Source organism: Chaetura pelagica, unplaced genomic scaffold (assembly GCF_000747805.2).
Source record: "Chaetura pelagica isolate M959 unplaced genomic scaffold, ChaPel_1.0 scaffold655, whole genome shotgun sequence".
Lineage (NCBI taxonomy): Eukaryota > Metazoa > Chordata > Aves > Apodiformes > Apodidae > Chaetura > Chaetura pelagica.
In genome coordinates, this window is record NW_009953225.1 from 648,933 (window position 1) to 660,049 (window position 11,117).

The following is an 11,117-nucleotide window of genomic DNA, read 5'->3' on the forward strand; positions in this document are numbered from 1 at the left end:
TTCAGCAGGCACTGTGGAAAGCTGTCACTGTTTCCTTAGACTCCTGGAAGCACTTCAATGTCTGTTCTTTGATGCAGTTGCAGGAAGTTTTTGAGAACTATAAAAAAGAAAAGGCGGAGAATGACAAGTTGCTGAATGAACAAAATGAAAAGCTTCAGGAGCAGGTCACAGACTTGAGGTCACAAAATGCAAAGATATCCACACAGCTGGAGTTTGCCTCCAAACGGTAAAGCAGCGTCTTCACTTCATTGCCCTGTGCATGTCTCCTCTGTCAACAGAATCATAATGACTGCTTGTACCATCTGCTTAGGAAGAGTTTGCCAGTTAAAGATGCACGTTATCTGTTCTGTTAAAGAACACGAGGAAATGATGAAGGGGGGATCAAGAGTACACCTTCTAGTTGAGTGAGCCACATAGGTGGGAACTGGCACATGAGAACAGGAGACGTGCAGCTGTGTACACACACCTCTTGCAATTAACAGTTTAATGTGACAAACATGTGCTTTGCTCTTCCCTGTGAAGGTATGAAATGCTGCAGGACAACGTTGAAGGCTATCGGCGAGAAATAACATCTCTGCATGAGAGAACCCAGAAACTCACAGCAACAACTCAGAAGCAAGAGCAGATCATTAACACTATGACTCAAGACCTGAGGGGAGCTAATGAAAAACTGGCAGTGGCAGAGGTTAGTAATGCACTGCATTGCAAGTTCCAAAGGAACACGGGAGGGTTTCTTGAAAGCTGTCACAACTTCAATGTGTGGCTTTTGGAGTGTATCAGCTATTACATTTGTGACATTCTGCAAAATATCTCGTGCTGAGTGAAGATGGAACAACATTCCCAAGGGGTTTCAGTTTACAGAGAAGAGGAATGTAATGAGGCAGACAGTTGTGTTCTTACTGTTCTTGGCTTACTTTGCATGCATTTTAGTTTACAATCTATAATTGGAAGTTCTATTCAAAACATAGCAACTGATCTTAAAAGTAGTATTATAGTTAACAAACAGGTTTGGGGTTGGTAACAGTTGTCATTATTATTTGGTGTCTCAAAGGTGAGAGCAGAAAACTTGAAGAAAGAGAAGGACATCTTGAAGATGTCAGATGTGCGCCTGACTCAGCAGCGCGAGTCTTTGCTGGTGGAACAAAGAGGACAGAACTTGCTGCTCACTAATCTGCGAACTATTCAGGTATGTGGTGTTCCTCTCAGGTCCAAATTTGGTTTGTCTGTCAAGAGTTTTCAATACATACTCATGAAAATAGATAAGACAGCCATGGGTTTGAGTCTTAACATAGATTCTTTTGTTATAACAAATTGATGCTGAACATAAAACACTTGAGCGACTTGTTTAAGCATGTTTGTTACTCCTGTCCTAAATTATTATACTGGGCAAAGTCCAGAGAAATTTGAGTTTAGGAAGAGGGTTTTAACAATAAAATGGAAACAACACGTGAAACAAAGTGAAAGGAAAAAATCTGTATGTTAATTTTTATGACAGCAAAATTTACCTGCCTTGGTTGCTTTAGTTTCCTATTGCTCTGAATTGTATTTATTTCTCTACTTTTCTGCCTTCTGCTAGAAGGTATATTGAGTATAAATATTGAAAGCTGCAGCTTCTATCACATGACTGAATTCCATTTATGTTGTAGATCTTTTGAAGTTCTTTAATCCCTGGAATTAGACTGCATGGATAATAGATTTTCTTTTACTAGTACTTATTGTATCAATACTACAAAATATTTTTCAAAACTAAGTCCTACATTGTCAGTGCTACTTGTAAGGATTTTCTGTAGCCACTGACTTAGCTCTGCCCCTGCAGCAGTTGTGTTGTGGCACCTCTGTGGGAAGAGCTGGAGTCACTCAGAAGGGAATGACAGAAGGGTCTGGTGAGCTCTGTGCCTTCTGCTCTCTTCTCAGGGAATATTGGAACGGTCCGAGACGGAAACAAAGCAGCGACTCAACAACCAGATAGAAAAGCTGGAGCGTGAGATCTCTCAGCTGAAGAAGAAACTAGAGAGCGAGGTGGAACAAAGACATTCCCTTACCAAAAATCAAGAGGTAAGTCATTAGAAATATGCTAAGCTTGGTTTAGTGAAAACAAAGCCGCAGTTGCGTGGCTCCTGCCAGCTTGTGGGGCATGGTTTTTCATGCCTGAGATTGGTAAATGTATTTGGTCTTTGCACCATTTGTGAATTGTGTTTTCAGGTTCATATCCTGGATCTGAAGAGGCAACTGGAGACTGAGACAAACCGTCACATTAACACAAAGGAGCTTCTGAAGAATGCCCAGAAGGAAACCACCATGTTGAAACAGCAGCTTAACAATACGGAGGCTCAGCTGGCATCTCAGTCATCCCAGAGGGCTCCAGGGAAAGGTAAGATATTTTTCTGCGTTTAACTTAGGTTAATCATTGCTGTCTGCAGAATGCTAGAATTCATCATTATTTCGAGTTAGGAGAACAAAACACTAAATAATAAACCCCTTCATTATTACAGTCACACTCTCAAGCAAGTGATAACTGGGATGATTTTTTAAAATAAAATTAGTGTCCAAGAGGTCTTTGACAAATGGGGAAAATAAAGCAAAACTTATTAGTCCCTTTTATTTTTATTTGGAAGAACTTAAGTCTGTTAGGTTACTTACTTTTAAATAGCCAATCTCTTTATTGTCAATCAACAGTGTTGATTGCAAGCCACTGTTTTGGTTAGGACTGACAATTTTATTTAGGGAAGCTTTGTGAGGGTTACTGTTTTTTCCATGGTATTACTCTAAAAAGACTTGAGTTTTCAACAGAACGGTGGTTTAAAAAACTGAATTAAACTTCATCAGTTATTAAATGTGTTCTAATGTTATAGGTCAGCCCAGTTCAAGTGAAGATGTGGATGATCTTATAAGTCGACTCAGACAAGCTGATGAGCAAGTTAATGACCTGAGGGAGAGACTCAAGACTAGTTCTAGTAATGTGGAACAGTACAGGGCCATGGTTCTTAGTCTAGAGGAATCCCTCAATAAGGAAAAACAGGTAAGTAGTTACCATTATTGTTTATTAGAGCAAAACCAGAAACAGAATAAAATACTGTTTTTTTGTACTACAGTAGTGTCTTCGGATTATGAGAAGAATTACACAAAACCCTAAATTAGTTCAGAAAGTATTAGAGTATTATGTAGTAATACCATATTTTAGACAATTTTATTAAAAACCATTTTATTCTTTGCAGCATACTTTTAGAATGTTGAACTGTAAGCTTGACTCCAAGTATCGTGCCAATGTCTTTCTTAGAAAGCAGGGAATTAACTTTAAAATACTCTTCCCCTTGTGATCAGTGATTGTACTAATTGGCTCTCAATCAAAAGCAGTTAAATTCACACCTTCTGCATCAGCAGGGTCTTCAGTGATGCAAAAGAGCACTTAAGAATGACCTTCAGATCTGTCATACACCCCACTATAACTCCTGTTCCTCCAAGCTGTTTTGCACATCACAATAAAATAGACTGAAACAGAGCTCTCACTTTCTAGGGCAGCTGCAGCATCACTAGACAACAGGGTGCAGCTTTGAGAGGGAAAAGGGAAAAAATATTTCAATGTTCTTTGTTACTCTCCACATTTTCAGTGTTGCTCTAAATTAGATGCTGAGAATTACCTGTTCCAGCCTTAAATTATGAATAAAATACTGGTTTCACATCAGAAAGCTGTATTTAAAGGAAAAAAAAAGATCTCTTGTGATGGATTTTATTGAAGGTGACAGAGGAAGTTCGTGCAACAGTGGAAACTCGTCTGAAGGAGTCTTCAGAGTATCAAGCACAGCTGGAAAAGAAGCTGATGGAGTCAGAGAAAGAAAAGCAAGAACTGCAAGAGGAGAAGCGTAAAGCTGTGGAGAGCATGGAACAACAGGTATGTGCTGAATGCTCCCTCCCTTAGGCTCCCTAGTAGAGAGTCCACAGGAATGCACTTTTACGTAATTCCCTAAAATTCAGGTGTTTTTTACGGCGTATTAATGTCCAAAGGTAGATCTTTTAGGATGTATAAAGAGCTAACTGAATTTGTGAGAGGCATACAAACATGAGTAGTACCTGAAGCTTTGTTAGGGTGTGTGTTTAAAGCTGTCACTACCTTCTTGAACTTTGAGCACAGTTTGCAAGAAAGCATGGGAGAGGTTTCAGAAAACCCTTGGAACATGAGCCAGAACCAAATTTCTAGCGTACATGTCTTTTCAAACCAGAGTGGTCTGTGCCCTTATAGATCTGATTTATATTTGGGCTCTTATTGGGATAGAAAGAAACAAGATGATTGCAGCTACAATTACTGCAGGCCCAACTCTGGAAGAACAGCAATATGTTTTTACCAGGAAAGAGCTCTGTACATTAGTGAGTCAAAATCATAGAATCCCACTCTGGTTTGGGTTGGAAAGGACCTTGAAGATCATCTAGTTCCAACGCACTGCATGGGCAGGGACACCTCCCACTAGACCAGGTTGCTCCAAGCCCCATCCAACCTGCCCTTGAACACTGACAGGGATGGGGCAGCCACAGCTTCAGACAACCTGGGCCAGTGTCTCACCACCCTCACACTAAATAATTTCCTCCTAATGTCTCACCTAAATCTCCCCTCTTCCAATTTTAATCCATTCCCCCTTGTCCTGTCACTCCCTGCCCTTGTCCAAAGTCCTTCTGCAGCTTTCCTGTAGCTCCTTCAGGCACTGGAAGGTGCTCTGAGGTCTCCCTGGAGCCTTCTCTTCTCCAGGCTGAACAAAATCTTCAAAGTGTTTCACTTTAGATTACACTTAGATTTAAATTTAGGTTAAAATCAATAAAATTACCACCTTTGGTTCTGCATTATTCATGACTATGTTCAAAGCCTTGCTGTGTATAGTACTCTGTAAAATGCTTTATTTTTTAGTAATACTTTTGTGCCTGTGTTGTTCCCCTCTCCCTCATCACTGTAGCTCACAGAACTAAAGAAGAGTCTGTCAACTGTGCAGTCAGAAGTTCAGGAAGCTCTTCAGAGAGCCAGCACAGCTCTAAGTAATGAACAGCAAGCCAGACGTGACTGCCAGGAGCAAGTATGTTTGCTGTATTTGCCTATTTTACCTAGAGATAGTAATGTTAGTTTTTAAGCTGAACTCAGAATATTTTTTGTAAATGTAGAGCTGCTTATGAGACAAGCAGAGCCCTCTAAGAACACTTTATTTTGGGCCCAGCTGCTTGTTTACTGCTTCATTTTTCTACCTGATCAAACATGGTGCTAATACGAACTCATCTGACTTTGAAGTTGTGCTGCAAGCACAGTTTGTGTGAAGTTAAGAAAACAGAGGATGCAACATGCTGTTCATTACATACAAAAATTGATTGGTTTGGGTTTTTTGAGTTTTGGCCACCTCACTTTGCTGAGAGGAGAGCAAAAAAAGAAAACTGAGCTCTCACAATGATGCAACGGGGAAAAAAGTCTTTCTAACTCAAAACGTAATTGTCGTATTTTTAAAACTGTGGGGCCATATGGTATCTAGCAGCACCTGGTAAGACTGTCTTGTTGGTACCTATGCTTTAAAAGGAGTCTCCTTTTCTGCAGGAGAGAATTCCAGCAGTTCTGATCGGCGTAAAGGATGTAGCAAATCTTTTGGCTGTTGTTTAATCCAACCCAGAATTTAGCAGACAAGCATTTCCATTTTTTTCCACTGCTGCTGTGGCCATGGTCTGTCCTTAGCCTCATGCAGTCAATGTCTTTGCCCATTCACACATTGAAGCAAGGAGTGGATGTTCTTGGCCTAATGCCTGGCTCTGTGCAGAAGTTTGATTGCAGAGTCTCTATAGAGAGTGTGCCCTTCTGCTGGCCACTCAGGACAACTATTTCAAATTCTGATTTTCCTTAAAAGTACCTTTAAGGGAAACATTTTAAGCTTACCCATATTTTTCATACTTGAGAACAACAGAGGTTTTGACCAGGGGTTTTATTTTTCATTAGCGGTCACTGACTTTGTCTAGAATTGGAGAATCTCTTTGTACATATCAAATACAGAGCCTCAAAGGTGAAAGGATCTGTTGTTGTATTTTTCTGCAGGCAAAGATGGCTTCTGAAGCTCAGAATAAATATGAACGGGAATTGATGCTCCACGCTGCTGATGTGGAAGCTTTGCAGGCTATTAAAGAGCAGGTTGCGAAGAACACAGCAGTCAGGCAGCAGCTGGAGGAGGCTGCTCAGAAAGCAGAGTCTGAATTGTTAGAGAGCAAAGCCTCCTGGGAAGAGAGGGAGAGGATGATCAAGGTATGATTGTTTGGATGGTTTCAGTGGGTTTTTTCAGTTGGCAGAAATTCGGCCACGGAATTCACAGCCATTGAATGATTTTGTTGCAGGATGAAGCTTCAAAACTTGCATCCCGCTGTGAAGACTTGGAAAAACAAAATCGATTATTGCACGAACAGCTGGAAAGTCTGAGTGACAAGATGGTGACTTCTATGAAAGAAGCCATACCAGCTGCAGTGAATGTTTCTCTCAATGAGGAAGGCAAATCCCAGGAGCAAATCTTAGAAATTCTTAGGTAAATTAAGCTCTGGGCTCCTCCCAGGGGTTATAAATTAGTGGGCGAATAAAGTAGTTCTGTATTACTTTGGATTTGAAGGATAATGTATAAAATGTAAATGCTACTTTTTGCTAGGTAGGTGATTGTCCTGCATCAGTAACTAGTAGAGGAGATTTCTTTCTACTTCTAGGAAAATGTGAGTCTGTTACAACAGAAAGCTAAATCAGATTTTAGCCAATATGATTGGCAAGAAAGTTTCAGAGTTGACTTTCTTTTTGATAGTTTTTTTGAGATTTCAGTAGATTCTGAAACACTTTTAACTAGGATTTTCTTTTTTATCTTTCTCAACCAATCTCTGTACTCAGCAGACTGTCAGATACAAGATGTTTTGGCTTAAAATGCTTTGTCTTTCATGTTCAATGACATGATGTGTTGTTCATTCTCTCATTGCAGGTTTATACGTCGAGAAAAGGAGATTGCAGAGACTAGATTTGAGGTGGCCCAAGTGGAGAGTTTGCGCTACCGGCAGAGGGTGGAGCATCTGGAAAGGGAGCTCCAGGAGCTTCAGGACAGCCTCAATGCTGAGAGAGAGAAGGTACAGGTATGTTTGGATATTATTGCTTATGATTCCCACAAGCTGTTCTCTGTGCTTCACTCTGTCTTTGCTGCTTTTACCCAAGAATGAAGAGTTTTGGAAGAATTGGAAGCTCTTAAACAGATACTGATAAATAGCCAAATGCAAGGTCTTGTTCTGAGCCCTGTGAAGCAGTGTGGCAATTGCAAAATCACCCAAATAGGGAAAATAGTTTCTCTCATTTTTTTTCCCATCTCCTGTTTCTTAAGTGATATTTACTTGCTCTGACTGTACATGTGACCTAAAGAATGCCATGGTAGCTTTCCAAAACAGTGTTCAGCCAGGTCCAGGTAAGTACATGTCCATGTGCAAGCAAAACAAATGACTGAGTTAAATCTTTTCAAAAGGTAACAGCAAAAACCATTGCACAGCATGAAGAATTAATGAAAAAAACTGAGACCATGAATGTTCTGATAGAAACCAACAAAATGCTCAGAGAAGAGAAGGAGAGACTGGAACAAGAGCTGCAACAGATTCAAGCCAAGGTTAGTACTGACGTTCACGTGTATTTTTCAGCTACACAAGTTGATGTGTTAACATCTGGATGTATCATTGCTAATTGCAATAAGTACATGATTTAGATTGTCAATATTCCTTTGCATCTTACACAAATGAGGAGACTTTCCCTTTAGAATTTTAGAAGGCTTTGGTCCAACTAGAAAGTTTGGAAGGCATAATGAAAGTCAGCATTTGTCCTTGGCCAGAGGTGTGTCAGTAGCAACAAATAAATGAAAAATGGCACAGGGATACAGAGCAGATCACAACTATGTTGAGAGCTTAAAAGGGAAATACATGCCTCTTCCCATTTCTACTTGCCAGTTCTTTTAATGGAATCCCATGCAGTGGTGCTTGGGTTCTACTATGTAATTAATAATCAGTTTCCAGTACTGAAGTACAGAGAGTGAGAATCTAAGATTGTGAGGTCATACCTGTGGGGTTTTGCTCTCTGTAGGATTGTCTCCTGCTCTTGTTCCTTGTCCTTCTTCCTGCCCCAGCTGGCCACTGAAGGGCAGAGAGCTGAAAAAGGAGCTATATCATGACTCCTTGAGGGTGTTGGTTGTGCTCTCCCCGTGCCTCTGACCATGCTTGTTCAAGGCCTACCATGTTCCATTTCCTTCAGTCTCATAAGATCCAGAGAGTTTAAGCTCCAGTTGTGTTGCCAGGTACGCAAGCTTGAGGCTGACATTCTACCTCTGCAAGAGTCTAATGCTGAACTGAGTGAGAAAAGTGGAATGTTGCAGGCAGAGAAAAAGCTATTGGAAGAGGATGTGAAACGCTGGAAAGCCCGGACTCAGGTGGGGAATGCATCTTTTCAAAGGTGTTGTTGTGAGGGGGAAGAAAACAGCAAAACGATGTAAAAAAAAGTTGTGTGTTTTCTTAAAAACAACCAACTAAGGAATGTAGCTGACTTGTAAAGCCTTGCTTGTGCAGCTGCAGAACGGGCCGTTGTAATTCATAGGCATTCCAAATGAAAATGCAAACATAGTAGCTCTAAATCCAAGAGATTTTCTGAATAGAACTGGCTGATCACCTTGTGAAAATGCAAACTGTGTTCTCAACCTTCCAGCATTTACTGAGTCAACAGAAGGACACTGATCTGGAGGAGTATCGGAAGCTGCTGTCGGAGAAGGAGGCGAACACCAAGCGCATCCAGCAAATGAGTGAAGAGATTGGCAGGCTTAAAGCAGAAATAGCCAGGTGTGGTATAAGCCAGTTAGTAACAAGCTTTGTGCAAAGCAGAATACTTAAAATAAGGCTGTATGTGGAAGTGTAGTTTCTGAACTGTCTCCATTTAGCTATGAAACCTTTGGTATTCTTAGTGAAGGTTGGTAACGTGGATAAAGTGAAGCAAGAACTGCTTTGGAAGCAGTCTTGTAGCTGATCTTATTCTAAATTAATGTATTGTAGAATAATTTGTATTCTACAAATATCATTTGCACTGCCAAATCCTGGAAGACATAAATCACTACAAATAATGCTTGTGATAATGCACAGAAATCAGTACATTTCAACATCTCCTTTGCATCTTCCCTCAAACTCTTGTTATTTAGAACTAATGCGTCCTTGACTACAAGCCAGAATCTTGTTCAGAGCCTGAAGGATGAAGTTACTAAAGTAAGAGGAGAAAAGGACACTTTGCAGAAGGAACTGGATGCTAAAGTGGCTGACATACAAGAAAAAGTGAAAACTATAACACAGGTCAAGAAAATTGGGCGCAGGTACAAGACTCAATATGAGGAGCTGAAAGCACAACATGATAAGGTAGATACACTTTTGCTTTATTTGAAAATAGTACTCCATGAAAAGTGTGTTGTTCATCTAGTCGTGTATAATCAGCCTCATGATTTTCACATTCCCTTTGTATAATATTGTATGAATTTGTGAAGAGAAAAGCAGAAAATTACATTGTTTATTCTGCTTTTATCTCTTAACTGCCAGAAAGCATGAGCCTCACATCACCTAATACTTCACAGCATTCTTAGCAGAACCTCAGAGTTCATTAGAAGTCCTTGGGTTTGCCCAGAACTTGTTAAATGATCAGTCTGCACACAGAGGCAATTTGTGTAAGTAATGACATCCAGTCTGCTTCTGCTTGACGTATTTCAGATGGTTGCAGAAGCATCAACTCAGTCTTTTGTGGAACAACAAGAAGAACAAGTTTCTGCCCAGGAAGTACAAGAGTTGAAAGACACTCTGAGCCAAGCTGAAGGGAAGACGAAGGCTTTGGAGGCTCAGGTTGAAAGCTTACAGAAGGTAAGAGCAGTGTACAATTTCCGAGTCCTGTGCTCCACTGCCATCTGAAATGTGTAGCTGTGAAGAATGTGAGGGGATATGTGTGTGCATGTATGCACAGAAATATATGAAGGGACCTCGTTCCTTTGCCTGGTTGGGAAAGAGGGGCCTTAAACCTGATTGTTCCTCTGCCTGGTTGGGAAAGAGGGGCCTTAAACCTGGTTTAAATCCTCTATCTAGTGTGTGTCATGCTGCTTCTTGGAATAAATAAGTGGGAAAGAGAATGCAGTTCTCTCAGCTATTGCCTTCAGAGAGGACTGCACTGTTATTGTGGGTGATAAGCTTTTCAACCTTAATGCACCCTGCTAGGCTGGATCTTTGCCAGGGTGGCTGGTTATGGCCAACAGCTGCAATCTCTCTCTCTCTCCCTAGACTATAGCAGAAAAGGAAGCTGAAGTTAGAAACCTTCAGGAGCAGATAACACAGCTACAGTCTGAACTTGCTCGTTTTCATCAAGACCTGCAGGAGAAGACTACACAGGAGGAGCAGCTGAGACAGCAGATCACTGAGAAGGAAGAGAAAACTAGGAAGACCTTGCTTGCTGCCAAGCAGAAGATTGCACAGTTAGCTGGTATTATGATGTTTTTAACATCCTTATGGTTTCATTCTTCTGTTTCAGTCTTTGATGATTCCTATGGAACAGCATTTAGACAGGATGCTTCAGAAAACAGGGTTTGCTTCATATTTTACTTCAAGGTTTTTCCTAGATTGGATGTTACAGGAATTGTTCTAAAACTTCAATTTTAATTCCTGCAGGAGATGATAAAAGTATGTAGCTAGCTGTACAGTGGAGGTAAAAAAATTTAGCGTAGTTTTTACCAGCCAACATAATAACCCCCCTTTTTTATCCCTCTGTTGATTAGAGCAGATTGACCCAACTAACAGGTCACTCTCCTCTTCCTTAAATGTACAGTTGTAAATCATACTGCCTCCTCTGTTTTCAATTGATGTTGAGAGGAGTGATGGTGTAAGAGGTTGGTGAAAACACCTTGTTCTTTTGTGTTTAATTTTAATTAAGATATTTTCGTTATATATATTTATATTTTTCATTTATTTAATTTCAATTACATAGAAAAGTGGCTGTAAAAATTAAAATCACCTCCAAGAGCTCCTTTGGTAGCTTAATGTTGAGATTTCCAAACACTTGGGTAACCTGTGAAAGCAGAGGTGTTCAGCAG

At 40.4% G+C, this 11,117-nt stretch overlaps 1 protein-coding gene across 1 annotated transcript in view; it reads left to right on the top strand.

Moving 5' to 3' along the window:
* TPR (translocated promoter region, nuclear basket protein) overlaps positions 1-11,117 on the top strand; it is a 38,667-nt gene that overhangs the window by 10,725 nt on the left and 16,825 nt on the right. Inside the window, exons 17-33 of the mRNA XM_009997853.1 lie at positions 74-226; positions 523-685; positions 1,052-1,186; positions 1,915-2,055; positions 2,203-2,371; positions 2,853-3,019; positions 3,737-3,889; positions 4,941-5,057; positions 6,053-6,256; positions 6,346-6,530; positions 6,966-7,113; positions 7,494-7,631; positions 8,310-8,441; positions 8,714-8,844; positions 9,198-9,408; positions 9,754-9,900; positions 10,312-10,510. Of these exons, the coding sequence (XP_009996155.1) occupies positions 74-226; positions 523-685; positions 1,052-1,186; positions 1,915-2,055; positions 2,203-2,371; positions 2,853-3,019; positions 3,737-3,889; positions 4,941-5,057; positions 6,053-6,256; positions 6,346-6,530; positions 6,966-7,113; positions 7,494-7,631; positions 8,310-8,441; positions 8,714-8,844; positions 9,198-9,408; positions 9,754-9,900; positions 10,312-10,510 (2,693 nt within the window). The remainder of the gene's footprint in view (positions 1-73; positions 227-522; positions 686-1,051; positions 1,187-1,914; positions 2,056-2,202; positions 2,372-2,852; positions 3,020-3,736; positions 3,890-4,940; positions 5,058-6,052; positions 6,257-6,345; positions 6,531-6,965; positions 7,114-7,493; positions 7,632-8,309; positions 8,442-8,713; positions 8,845-9,197; positions 9,409-9,753; positions 9,901-10,311; positions 10,511-11,117) is intronic.